Source organism: Solea senegalensis, linkage group LG2 (genome assembly GCF_019176455.1).
Source record: "Solea senegalensis isolate Sse05_10M linkage group LG2, IFAPA_SoseM_1, whole genome shotgun sequence".
NCBI lineage: Eukaryota > Metazoa > Chordata > Actinopteri > Pleuronectiformes > Soleidae > Solea > Solea senegalensis.
In genome coordinates this window covers 13,804,984-13,819,988 of record NC_058022.1, presented here as the reverse complement: position 1 = coordinate 13,819,988, position 15,005 = coordinate 13,804,984, and the positions used below count along the sequence as shown (strand labels likewise).

Genomic DNA, 15,005 nt, shown 5'->3' with positions numbered 1-15,005 from the left:
ACTGTATACCCATGTTCGCATGATCGGTGGGGTAAGAGACAATTTGTTAGATTTATTCATTTACACAGCACACAAGCTAAGAAAAACAATAGTATTCTTACTCTTTGTTAACTCAAGATCAAAGAAAAGTTGTATGAAAGGGAAACATCATAACATTTATATGTAAAACTCTGCTTAAACATAGAGAGCTGGTGTTGTATCCGCTAAGGTCAGTCAGAGTACTGCACCAGTCTTACTTTAACTTAAGAGCAAACTAGAGCACAATGAACCTGGAATAACACACTACCATTTATTGCGTGAAGTTTTTCTAAGAGGAACTGGCAATATATCGAATATGAATAACAATTAATAATATCTATGCTAAAGCGGTGCAGACGGACACTGACATAAATATCCACTGTCCTTTCAGACTCAACACATATTCACGTGTCTTTGTACAGAGCTCAGGTACCTTTGTTTAAGACTTGAAAAATGTGAATATGTGTCTTTAAAAAGTCTTTGTGTACATACGTTGTATGTCGTCATTGTATATAGTCCGTTCATATATGCAAGAGGCTTTAGGAGCTTTAGTGAAAGCATGGAGAGTTTTATACTGTAAGATGTGTACTTTTCAACGTTCTTGCTAGTATTTTAATGTGATAAAAAAAGAAACGCTCAAGAGGCAGCAGACACACACGTGAATGCTTCAAAGTCGTAGTTTTTAGACTTGCACAGTTTGTCTAAAAACAAAAGAAAAGCCGAGGACGGGCTCCTGGGAGACATTTCACTGACATGGGTCAGGTTGAGAACAGAGAGCAGCCTTTACCTTGAATTCTGAGAGCCATTCTTCTACGACGCCCCGCTCTGAACCTAGCATCTTCCTCAAAGACCCCCACCGGCTGCCTGAGGAACACAGAGAGACAGAAGGCACAGAGGGGGGAGATGAAGATATAGCGCATGGACACAAAGAAACCCCGAAAATACTTCAGCAAACAAATGAAGAAATACACAAGTGAGTTTTCCCTGTTTGAGTCTGTTTACTTCACAGCACTCGTGCTTCACTTAACATAACTACGAACCATCCACTTTTTTCCACTATAGTTCATTATAGTGTATAAATGAAAACACAGGGATTGGGAACTTATTTCATACAGGTAATCCATCTCAGCCAATAGCTGACTTTTTATATTCATGTTTCTATTGATGATGCAGATCAAAGCACACTGTGAATTCCGCAACTGTTACGCAGGACAAAAGGCAAACAAAACAAAAATTATACCACAATCGTAAGTGTACTTATAGAAAATGATATACAATATTTAAAAACACCAGTGGGGAGTGTGTGATTCTGGCCAACTGTTGCACAATAAAGGAGTTCACTGAAAGGATTATGACTGTAGAGACTTATACATCAATACAAATAGAATGGAACTTTATTGTTCAGGTGGAGCAGGAAAATAGTCTTTGGTCTCACCATCACAGGTAGTAAAAACAGTTAAATATAAAACAAAATAATAATAAAAGAAAGAAAATAAATAAAATAAAATGTCTCTTCATACACATTATGTTCATCCAGCCACTGAATTTGAATGCACATAAAACAGACATAAAATAATAAACACTTATCTAATGATAAAACCAAACAAGCTGAAAAAACATACTCACAATAAATGAACAAAGTACATTATTATCAACTTACTCTACGATGAAAGAAAGCTTAAGATCTGCATTTCCAAAGTACTAAAACACAAACTTAATATTCATAAACAAAAATATTGGTCACTAACTTCAGCTCACTCCCCAAAAACAACAAGTCATTTCTCCTTCCACGGAAAATATACAGAATTCTCATTAATTATCACATAGATTTGTTTTGGCTAAGACAGAGAACAAGAATGTGTGTGTGTGTGTGTGTAAATTGCCAGAATGATAATCTGACTATTTGACACTAAAACCCTTTACTAGAGACTATCATGACCAAGCTTATTATTAACCTTTTAGGTTATTGACCTTTAGGAGAGGCACAAGCAGACAATAAGCAGCTCTATGTTGGCTGCAGTGCCGAGTAACACATATATTGAACAGCAATGACAGTAGAGAGAGACAGAGCGACATGTTTGTTATTTTAGATTAAAAGAATCCCTGACAAGCATCTTTTCTGACAGTCAAAACTAAACCTAACTAGTATCAACCAACATTTATCTTCAACATGCTTTATTTAAGAAAATGCTTGATGGACATTGTTCAGTTAATTAAAAAAAAAGGTTTTTGAACGTGTGCTTTTTTAAGACATGGGTTTGCTGTACACGAGTACCAGGGCCTTTGGCCTTGTTGTGGTGTTGGTGTCGACATGATGGGATTATGGATTAGGACTAACTCAATTGAGTCAATCACTTAACATTACAGACTACAGCCCCTGCTTAGCATTCTCCTCCAGTGACTACAGTGTCTCTGTTTGTAGTTTAGTTTATTACATTTATTTGTATCAAGGGCAGTGTACAAAACACATTAGTCATACCAGATTTAGCTACGAGCTATTTGTAATCCCTGGCCAGACAAAATAATAATAATAGAGTATGTACACAGGTAACATAGTGTCAAATTAATGCCGACAAGACTATTGCAATTACAATTGCTCATCCTCATGCTCCAACATAATTCTCAGTGTTCATATCAAGCACAGTGGATGTGACAGTGGTGTTTTATAATATACATGGTACTGGGCAGTGTATCAATATCTTATGTTGAGACATGAGACAAGATGTCGTCACAAGGCCTCTGTGGTGACTTTAACTGGTTTTAAAGGCTGTTGCATTTAACTAAATTAACGAAATAAATAATGAATAAATGAAATATTATATATTGACTAAAAACTACATGACATTAAATGAGAAAAAGTCACTTCTTTAATTTTAAACTTTATGATATAGTATTATAGAATAGAATTTGACCATATTTACAGGCAATGTCAAGTGCTTCTAACACATGAGACAGGTATTTATGTGAAATTAAAGGAAATATCTGTATTTTGAGCATGTAATACAGATCATAGACATTGGGGGGAATCACAGGGTACCTGACGATACGATACCAGATACATGGTCCAAGATACCAATAATATCACGATGCAACGATTTTGTGATAATCAATTGTGTATGGATACATCATGATATCTGTCGAACTGAAGAAAACAAAATGTCTGTGAAAAGTGCAGGATTTCTCTATTTTTTCCACAACAAAGTGCATAAAGTTGATGTATTGAATGTAGAAGGAGCATCTTCTCTGCCGTTATCCCGCTGTAAACTCCCTCTTATTCAGCCAGGTAACTCCCCCCCCGAGTTTCCCTCGTTCATTTGTGTACTTTAGAGAGATAAAATATCGACATTAGCCCTGGTGTATGGATTATTTTATTGGAAGAGGAAGGACGATGATATGTCACGAAATCGATATTTTGACTTACAGTGTATTGTCACTCATTTGAGAAGTGCAAACATCTCAAAAGAAAACTTTTCATGAGTCCAGAGAAAACCTAGCATTATATCGCACTACAGTATTTTGTGATAAGATTATACTATACAGCCCTACACACACGTAATGTACATATGTCAGTCTGTCATGGTAGTTCATTATGATAAGAAATCTTGAAAAGAAAACATCTGTCCCAACACAAAACACACTATATTATGAGCAGTGATCATTCAGTTCACTGGCTTGTGTTCCTCCTGTTGTCACAGAAAAGTGTTGTAAATTAACTCGGCGAAGCTGCATCTGGGTCAGAGTCCTCGGTTAACTATATGTGACACGTGCAAGGTGACAGCTGCACTGTTCTCTCAGACCACCGAGACTCCGTCGACAGCTCTTTGCAAAGTGAGGAAATAAAAGCATATAAAACTGCCAAGTTTCGAGTGCTGCGTGTGCAAAACTTGGAATATGCACACACAGATTGTGTCAGATTTAGCAACAACCCCTACTTATTCACACACTGTTCCTTTCTGAAATCAGCAAACAAAGTCAAAGTGCGAACATGTGCACATTCCGAAAGCTCTCTCCTACAGTCAGCCAAAATGTTGACACACCCGTATCTAATCTTACTTGCTTCTCGCAAATCACAGCTCATAGACCACAATCATCTGCCTATCTCTAAGGAACGTCTGGTTACATGTGTGTTTTAATGTCACCTTTACCAACAGTAAAAACAAAGGGATTTCTGTCATAATCAACACATACATTATGGCCCAGAACATTCTTGCAACATCTCAGTTGTCCACCAACTTCATGACAGTTCATCCTCGAGTCCAAATAAATGTACGAACCACAAGAAGCTCCCTCCAGGTGTTTCCTGATGCACTGCATTCACAAGACTGGACACCGAAGGCACGGTGGCATTAACGTCCGACAGTTTGTGATATTCAATCATTACAGAGAGAGGGAGATTAAGGGCGACAGACAGACAAGCCAAAAAAATGGTACCAGAACACAGGCAAATAAATAGGTAGTCATACATAATGCATAATACACACAACCGACTTTATTTACAAAACAACTTTTGGCTCTAAATGTATTAAACTTATGTAACAGACTGCTGGCTTCTCATTTACAGCTCGGGATTTACGTTCAAACTTTAAACTCGCACGGTCACTCTACCCTGCAACAGTCCAGCAGCACTCCAGTATTTCACACCAAAATGAATCAATAGTTTTGGCTCCTTGTGCAGCCAAGAAAGCTTAGTGATTTTAAGGAGTAAAATAAAGTAAAGTATCTGATTTGCTGTTGGGAGGAGAAGACGGAGACTAGTTTTCTCTGCTCTGAGCCGATGAGGCTACGCAAGAGCGAAAGCTTTTCAATCTGTGAAATGAAAGGCACCCACTTGGTAAGCTTGTTCAACTCTTCACGAAAAGGCTGACTCATTCATTTCCCCGCCGGCTTGTCATACTGTCAAAGACTTAAAGAAAAGATATTCACCACTGGCAAGATTGACATATCAGTTACCAAGGGAACTATAGACATTTGACTTTCAGGCTATGGCAAATGTGCACCAACAACAAATGTCTTCTTTTATTTTTCTGCAGAACACATTTTAAAATGGAATTTTTACCTGAGCTACTGTCAACAATACACATTAACAGCCTAACTGTAAAATAAAAGCTTAAAAGCGAAAATGACAGTGTCTGTCTATAAATGGACATTCAAAAAAGACTGTCACTAATGACTAAGACTTAGTGCCATTAAAATACAAAATATGAGCCAGTTTTAAAAGGAAATCATTGATGCCTTGTATTTACCTCAGTGTGCCACAACTCAGATGTCCACTGGGAGAGGCAAATGGTTCTCTGCTGTGTCGCACATTTGTCACTCACTGAGGGATCACCTGCAAAAACAGGAAAAAAAATCATCAGTGAGACCATTATGGTTTGCACAGTGACTGGAAAATATAAGAATGACTTAAAAGTATATTCATAATTCATGCGCAGGACATGTCGGTGCCAGTTTATTGTCTTCGTCTTTACTCTGGTCACACAGTAAGGATAACGTGGACGAACAAGAGACCGTTATTGTAGCAAATGTAAAGATCTGTGCTTCGAAAATTAACAGTTTTTAAAGAATGGTTTTGAACCTACTTTGGTTGGAGACTGTTGGCAAGCAAACAGCATATGTGGGAAACAGTCAGTCAAGACAATGAACAAAGCAGCTGACAAGATAGAAGCTCATAAACCACCAACACATGGTTGCTACAACAGTGTGACCCTCCCATAGAGATGCATGATTATTTCAGAGATAGACATGCAACACAAACAAACATCGGCTTTTTCACTTAAAGTGTATTTCTTTCCTTTTATATACTTTATTTTAAGGGTATTTTGAGTCATGCTGGCACAAGGAATACATTTACAAGTTCCCCATTGTTGCATAGCAACAGTCAGCTGGCCAACTTGTTGTCCTTGCCTGCAAAAAAAGCATCCTGAGGATCCACACCCATAGCATTTACTGCATGTGGCAGAATGAATCAAGGCTTCAGTGACACACACAGCAAGTCGCAGTAGAGAGAGAGGGCCACTCGGCGCTGATGCCATTCCAACACAACCTAGTGTTTTATCTGAAGGGCCCTTAAATTAGCAGTTTATCATTAAGTGTGGAGTCAATCATCATGCTTTAAGTCCCATCTGTCTAGAATGATGCGCATACGGTCTTTATCTACGGGAAGCTGTTAAGAAGATGTTTATTTTCCGTTGCCAGTACACTCAGTGACTCATCAAAGCCAAAAAAAACCCAGAAATGAATAAATAAGGCTTGAAAGGGAAATATCCGTCATATTTTTCAACTAGATAAAACCACAAATGGCATTAAACTCCACATGGCAGAAATTGTAGTATCTCTCATGCAGACTTGGATATTTGTCCATACAGTTTATGTTGGCTCTCTTGTTGTGTGGCAATATTGAAAAGTTCATATGTTTTTTGGTTTGATACTGTTTTTTTTGCATATAATGAGACATCGATATCACAATCTGTGCTGGTGCATTTACAACCAACCCATAACCAGCCGTCGCTTGGCAAGGCAGACATTTGTAGCAATTGTCCACGTCCTTGTCACATGATGGTGGCGATAAACATTTCTCTTTAAAGCTCAATGCCCGAGTTCAGTTAAGAACTTCTATCATATTCAAGGTTTATGCATGGCACTTTCTGATATCTGATCCAGTTATTTTGGCCAGTATTGGACCGACATCAATACCGAGTATGTGATTGACTCATCCCTACTGTTGTATATTCCCTGTGTTTAGTTCACTATTATCTATTAATATTCTTAAAAACGTGATTCTTAAACTTATTTCCCCGAAAAGAACATCCATAACTGCTTTTTAAAGACACACTTTTCTTTACTTGTTTTTTTTACAGTAAAATGTTGTGTATAATTCTGTCCCACTGTCTATGACTTGTGCTGATTCTGGGGAGAAAAAGTGTAAAAGAACAGAGAAAGCAAGAATTAAATGAAGCCATAAAGACTCTGAGGACTTTTCAAATACCAGTCAAGTACAATAGAGCAACATTATTTCAACTGCAGTGGACTGCACAATATTTTGTTGGTGCCTCAAATCATATGGTATGACATAACAATGACTTAACTGTGACAAAGCCAAACTATAGTATTGATGTAAAAGTTCTATGAGAATAAGACCTATTACACATTTAACAACAGCTTAAGACAGAGAATAGAAAAGAAACTTTACCAAAAGGAAAACAATGCAGTTACTCCCCTCTTTGTATCCTTTTGCATGCAGTAACAACTACCGTTCTCTCCAGCCGTCCATCACTGTTGGCTTATTATGTTAAAAACACCTAATGAGGCCGAGAAAATAACAGTGAACAAACTTTAGTAGCACGGCTGTTTTTCCTCTCGACCGGACCTGCTCATTGTCCTGTGGAGGAGCTCACAAGGGATTAGGAGAGTGCCAACCCATCCTGTTTATGACACTTCAAACCCCAATTCACAATGACATACAGATGAACACTGCAACAAGGTCAACGAGCAATTCTTTTTTTTTTTGTGTGTGTAGTGGTTCAAAACACAGTCGTTAACACACAGCGTGTCCCTCTGGGGATTTGAGGAGAGATTCAAACGCGGAGGATTCCCCTCCACAACAAACACAAACTGTCATAAATATTAAAGCGAGTGGTAATTTTATTAGCACAGAAAGTCTCCGAGACACTTTTCACAAACCAACCAATCACACACTCAGTAGCAGTATGAGATGACACGCACTTAATGCAAAGTGTATGCTTATTCTTAGCACTGCACACAGCAAATATGATATTGTCACTGGCTTGCCTCCTCTGGGCATCACGGACATTAAAACACTGGCATCAAATTCTTAGAAAACAAGTGACTGCCCTAACTCTTACTCAAGGACACCCTTAGCCGATTCTTTCCTATGTCAGCTGCTGCCAGGACATCAAGCAAAAAACAACAGCTGCAGCATGCTTATTGACATGCTGTGTCACCCATTAAACAAACAATAGACGCATGCAAATGAAGTTGGCATATGGCGGAAAGCACACTGTCAATCCAACACTGACTGCCTTTACCCTACAGTATAGCCACCGGCATTTGCAAGTCTCTTTAAGTGGAGCTTATCTGAGGATTTCATCAGGTGGCAAGCTACAATACAACTGATTTTTATGCCACTAGAGGTGACACATTATCACAGAAAGAATGCCAAGCAACTCAAGCCTAAAATCTATCCCCTCAGTAGCCAGTGTCCTATTTCTACAGTGTACTCAATGGGAGGCTCTCCCATGCTCCTCATAATACACATCATTCAGTACAGGGGAATGAATCATGGGAGTATCTGTGACTAAGTAACTCATTAAAGCTGTGTAAACAAACAGGGTTACAGCTCCACAAAGTACAGATAACCAATACTAACCATGGCTACACCCAGGGAAGGGGTGACAGTAAAAACAACCCTTACTGTCAGTATAAAACAAACAACATTGAACTTTTACTACTTCTATTAGGGAAAAAATTTCCCATGTTCCCATGTTGTTGTTTTTGCATCTGCATGAACTTCATTTGAGTGGTAGTCTGGAACTACCTTCATCGTCGCCATAGTGGCAATGAGATGAAAAGGAAACACACACTGAACTAGAGCTGCAACTATTGATTATTTTCATAATCGATTAATCGTTTGGTGTTCAGAATATCAGAAAACCTTAAAAAAATGACTTTTAATGATTTCTTTGTTATCCAGAGCAAAGAAATGAAGAAAATATTCATATTTAAGAATCTTAAACAATCGGAAATCTTGTTTTAATCATGAGAAACGCTTCAAACCGATTATTCGATTATCAAAATAGTTGTCGATTAATTTAGTAATCGATTAATAATTGATTGATCGATTAATCGTTTCAACTCTACACTGAACTGAAAGAGTTTTCAAACACCAGTCCACGTCATCTGTCAAGGCAAAGGAAAATTGTAGCTCTATGACCACACCAACACTTTCTCAAATCTCCACTGCCACTAAAATGTCACTTTACATATTAAGCTGAAGTTCATATTCAACTGGCAGCTCTACCTGAATTGTGATCAAAATCGGTTTGAAGTGCTGAAGGTGGGAAAGAACATATTCACCTCCAACACCGCTCTGAGGAGTTTTCATTTCCTGAAGTGACCTTCTTTGGACTAGATGAAAAGAAAAGCTGGAGCAACCCAGGCAAATTTCCTCTTAGATCTTGTGTTGTCGCTGCTTCCTTCTCCTGCCTTAACTTTGTCATCTAGGTTTTTACAAAGCTTCGACTCTTCCCCCATTACTTTCCCCATCTCTGCAGCTTCACGAGTATTCCACTTCCTATGAGCGTGATGCGCTTTTTCCAAGGCCAGCACATCAGTGAGGTCATAGAGTGATTGAAGGAGCCTGTTGACATTTTCGAGAGCAGCAATGTCACAGTGTTTTGGCACGAGGCACCATGTATCCCTGTTGCTGCAGTAGATCATCTGGAAAGTTGATCCCCACATTATCACATCATAGATCAGGCCATGCTCGGGAAGTTCAGTGTGAATACAAATACAAATACAGTGTGGTGCCAGAATATGACAGGGTTATGAGATTCCTGCATTTTGACGCACAAGTCAACTACAGTGATGACATTCATTGCTCTTTTTGAGAGCGACATGTGCCGTAGGTGGCATAAGACAACGTTTGCATCATGAATAATTAAGACAAAATGAAATAAAACAAACAAGCAGGGGTGTACATGTTCTATGCATGTGTGTTTGTGTCTGTCCGTCTCAACTTCTCTCTGCCCCAGATGAGAAGTGCCAGGTTTCAAAAGTCCAACATTGGAGATTTTTCAAGGTCAGCTCAACTTAGTGAGCCATGAATTATTGAACTTGAGCAAGGTCTGTCCCTGTTCTGCTTGTGCCACTTCTGTTGCTATCCTTTCTCCTTCAAGTTTGGCCGACATGACCATGACACAGTAAATATGCAATGATGACAGCATGGAAATACGGTATCCCTTTATTCCACCTTTACTTTTAACCTCTTCAAAAAGAAGGTCAGAGGACTAGTGGTTCAAATACAGACCAGGAGGGATTAGAGTTTTGTTCAAATTATTGAGTCGTGTTAATAGGCTGTATGTTCTGAATTGATTCCATTTAAGTTATGACCATGTGATTAAACTATATATATATATATATATATATATGTGTTGAGATGCTTGAAAGTAAGGTTTACAACAATATGGGGTAAGACCAAGACCACTGTCAGAGCTTGTGACCGTATTTATTGATCTTAAACTATGAATATTTTAATGAGTTTACCTGATTTCTACAGTATTATAGTGAACTACATTAAAGATGACTAATGTAATTTAGCCCACACCGTCTATAAAAAGCTGCACATTCGAAAACAGCAAGGCAAAATTGGGACACTAATTAAAGTATTCGTCCAAGACATCTGACAGAGTCAGGAGGGAAAACACACACACACACACACACACACATTCTCGTACAGCTATCTATTTAAGGACTCTCATTGACTTAAATTCATTTGGACAGCCTAACCAAAGCCTTATCCCTAAACCTTAACCACAACCAGTTAATACCTATCTCTCAACTTAACCTAACCACGATTCACTTCATTTGGCCTCATTAGGAGCAAGTTTTGGTCCCCATGAGGACCACTGGTCATGACACTATCAGTATTTATTTATGCCAGACAAGGTAGTTAAGAGGTAAGAAATACAAGAACACATATCCACTTTCCCAGGGTAGAGGGCATAACGCTAATACCTCACCATACTAAACCAGTCTGCTGTAATCTTGTTGTAAACATAACAAGATTGCAACAACATTAGTGCTTTACTTGATGTAAGCACTCTGCAGGTACAAGTCACAACAACAGAGTATGTGAGGCCAGAGAAATAACACTGTTGGTTAATTCATTAACACATTTTGATTGATTAAATTTGTGACCGCACACAATCCACTATTGGTTAATCATTAACATCCCTACATATATACGGTATATGAAGAGAGGCAGACAAGAACAGTATACACCTCACTGAGAAGCCAACTAACAGGACTTTGGTGAGTAAAGGTCAACAAGAGAGACTAGAGTCAATAGTGCCTGTAGGACACATGGACAGACACAAAAAAACTGTATGGTCAGAAAAACATACTTAAAGCAATGGTGTGTGTTTGGACCAATTGCCAAACAAGTGACGATGTTTTGACCTTGTGAGGACATTTTGGCCGGTCCACACAACTTTAACAGGCCTTTTGAGGATTAAGTACTGGTTTTAGGGTTAGAATTAGGCTTAGGTTAGGGTAATGTTTAGGGTTAGGCATTTAGTTGTGATGGTTCAGGTTAGGGTAAGGGACTAGGATATGCATTATGTCTATGAGTGTCCACACAAAGAGCATCTGTGTGTGTGTGTGTGTGTGTGAGTGCATGCATGCATATGAGAGAGAGAGAGAGAGAGAAAGAAAGAAAGGTGCTGAGGAAAAGGAGACGGTGAAAAATTGCTTTCTATATCTCCCTCTTTCTCTCCATCTCCTGTAGGCTAGGATAGGACAACTGTGGCATACGCACATCCTGGGCTAAAATTAGCTCTGCTGCAGCTGCAGGACCGCACGTTGGGCTGGGCACACATTGTAACTAAGTACACATACACACACACACGCACACAGGGTTCCACCAATTAGACAGGGTGAGTCAAAACACACAGCAGCGCAGGTGAATGCCAAGACTATCCCACCTCCTTCCTCTCTGCTGCCTCAAACAGAGGCATGCAAATGCTTTGAATGCAAATGTTGCGTGTATCCAAATCCAGGATGAACACTTACATTATATACACTATTCTGAGACATATCACATTTAACACAGCACATCAGTAACAGGTTTTTGTGCAGGGACAAGTGCAAATACTTCCTTGGACACAACCATCGCGAAGGCAAGTCTTCTGATTGTCCAACAAAGTATGGTGTTCAACGACTGTACTGCAATACCAATTTGTAGAGATCACGAAAAAACACAAAAAATGTGTTGATTACTGTAATTGCTGTGCTGAAATTACAGTTTATCTCTATTCTTGTCTGAAAGACAATTCTTCATGAGCTAACAGCATGGCAGATGACAAGCTGGTACAAAAAATGGGCTTAGCATAAACGGGCATGGCTAAGCACAGTGAAATATTTCTTAAGTTAAACATAATCTGTACATATTTGTGAGGCAAAAGTCAGCACTTTCCTTCCTCAGGTGGCAGGCAGAACCCAGCACAATATCAGCAGGTCTCACTTTACCTGTGAACATTCTCAAAACGGTGTCCGTCCTTCAGGCACATATGACAGCAATGATTAATGAAAAGTGGTGCCCAATAAACGGTGCAACACAAAAGCAAGAACAGGAAGCAGTCAAAGTGCACCGAAAGTTTAAACTACAGACACATGACCGCTAATTCCACAGACAGCTGCTCAGACTTTGTGCAGAGACATATCTCTGTGGTGTGTGTGTGTGTGTGTAAGCCAAGTGTGTGTGTAAGCCATTTAAAATGAGAGGAATGGAAATTGTGAGGAAATTGCTGTACTGCCATATAAGCCGATCAGCAGTCTTCTAACAATGGGCCACCTTGGATGTTTGTGACATGCTAAGACCACTGGATTGCCCATACGGCTAAGACCACAGCCAGTATGAGCATGTGAGCAGCATAAGGAAAAAAACTGAGGAGGGGGTGGATTACTACATAGCCACTATTGCTGCTGAGTGGACAGCAAAATCGCTGAATACCAAGAAAACCAAGCCAAAAAGCATGACCTCTCATCTTTCCTCTCACAATTAAATTGTTTCTCCCCCAAAAGAAAAAAGCAATGTGGTGGGCTTCATTTTAGCTCCATCTATTGCACTGCAGATGCAAAGACATTATACAAGCTGGATGATGATAGCAGAGTTCTGATATCAACAGCAGCCAAGTTAATAAGCATTAGCCATGGAGCCCAAGCCAGACGTTCCCTTGCCAAACAATCACTCTCTCCCAGTATTTTTAAACACCTAAAACAAAATGTTGCTTTTAGGATTATGGCTGTTTATACACTACAGAATTGTCATTGGCTCAAAAAAATCCTCCTTCCTCTAGCCCCCAAACAATGCTGAGAACACTGGCAGTATTATAAACTACACCTTATGTAAGGGAACACACTTAGTGTTTACAGGTACATCATTCTCCAATTAATATCTTTCACTGCTTGCCTCAACAAAAACCTCTACTTTCCTTCCCCGGCTTTTTCACCATGTGACAACAACAAATAACTGGCAATAACTCAAAAGCATTTGGAATCAACCAGGCTTTGGCATCCTTTCAACTTCAGACAAGCACTAGATCGTGACCAGCAAACAGAGCAGGAGAGCAAGGAGCTGAGTGAAGGCAAGGTAAAGAAGGAGGGAAAAAAATGACCTCCAGTATTATCTTGGCTTAAATGCTGACAAGTCTACCACATTAATGATACAGGCAGAGGTTGCGTTTCCCCTGGAAACACACACACTCTCACACCCAGTAGAATGGGGTGAAAGTTCAGAGCCCTTTTACTCACAAGTTAACGGTGTTGAGGTCAACAGCAGGATGTGGGGTTTCCTTCTGTTCAAGTGTTTCAGATGCCGTTGTGGAATGAGCCATCTGGTCAAATCACTAAATGGAACCAAGAGTTTTTGTGAGGAAAAGTCTTCCCTTACAAACTGGTAGCATATATTACAGAAAGATCATACCTTTTTTTTGGCAGAAATTACTTCTTGAAATATCACGTATGAATCTACCACTATTGCACCTTACTATGCAATATAATGTAATGTACCTGCATGATATGCAACTACTAGGAATGCACCACTTTTTGCTGATATGCCGATATATTGGGAGTGCTTGGGCCGATAACTGATATCAATATATACGTATATAAGTCAGGTTTAGTCTACTTTGTAGTGAAATTAAAATAATATTTTGCTTATGCATGTCGCAGCAGATCTAATCCAATTTATTTCTTTTTAACACTGTTGACCAAAGTGCAGATGTAGATATACATTTTCTTCATTGAGCAAAGTAAATGCAAAAAAAAGTTGTAGGGGGAAAACAAATAGTCTAAACAAAATAAAAATGGACAGAGATCTGTGCCTGTTTCTGTCGCAAATGGTTATGTGGATTGTTTTGCCGATTTGGGCTGCAGTCTAAACAAGGCCTTACTGTGGAAGATGAAGGACATGACTAAGCTTACTTCCCTTAGAAATCTGGAGAGGTCCAGCAATAACTTTAGCCCAGAACTGGCAGAAATCTTTGAGGCCCAGATACACCCATCTGCTGTCCAGAGAAGTCTGGCCAGAAGTGGTTTTCATGGAAGAATAAAAAAAGCCATACCTCTGACATGAAAACAAGGCCAAGACACTCAACTATGCGCAAAAACATTAGAACAGGGGCAGGAAATGACAGAAGGTGCTCTGGATTGATCAGTCCAAAAAATATTTGGCTGTAGCAGGAGGCAGTTTGTTTGCTAAAGGGCTAGAGAGCAGTGCAATAATGACTGTCTACAGTCAGCCAAGAAGCATGACAGAGATTCCTTTCAAATTTGTTGCAGCACTTCTTCAAAATGGAGTTGGGGATTTGGGTGCCACCGGGGAAGTATCTGATTGGCCCCAAATGACCCCGAACATATAGCCAATGTCATTAAGGACTGTCTTCAGCATAAAAAAGAGGAGTTCTGGGAGTGTTGATAAGGGCCGCACAGAGCCCTGATCGCGACATCATCCAGTTGTCTGGGATTACATGACGAGACAGAAGGCTGTAAAACAGCCTACATCCACCGATGATCTGCTGTGAGAGCTCCAAGATGTTTGGAACAACCTACCTGCCAAGTTGTACTGAGAAGAACTGATGTTGTTTTAAAAGGCAAAAGGTGGTCACACCAAATATAGTTTTTTTTTGTTAGTGCACACTGCATTTTATGATTAGAATTAGAATTACAATTCATAATTGTGACACATACAC

At 39.3% G+C, this 15,005-nt stretch overlaps 1 protein-coding gene across 3 annotated transcripts in view; it reads right to left on the bottom strand.

Annotated features, from left to right (window-relative positions):
- The window catches only part of LOC122761908 (protein FAM126B-like), a 42,226-nt gene that overhangs the window by 22,330 nt on the left and 4,891 nt on the right, over positions 1-15,005 (bottom strand). For 2 of the 3 annotated variants that reach the window (XM_044017094.1, XM_044017108.1), the window contains exons 2-3: positions 5,262-5,347; positions 806-882 (exon numbers count right to left, since the gene is read on the bottom strand). In XM_044017094.1, coding sequence (XP_043873029.1) covers positions 806-856 — 51 coding nt within the window. In that variant the 5' untranslated portion in view covers positions 857-882; positions 5,262-5,347. Of the gene's footprint in view, positions 1-805; positions 883-5,261; positions 5,348-13,566; positions 13,617-15,005 lie in introns of those variants that run through there. The other variant, XM_044017102.1, reaches the window with a different exon arrangement.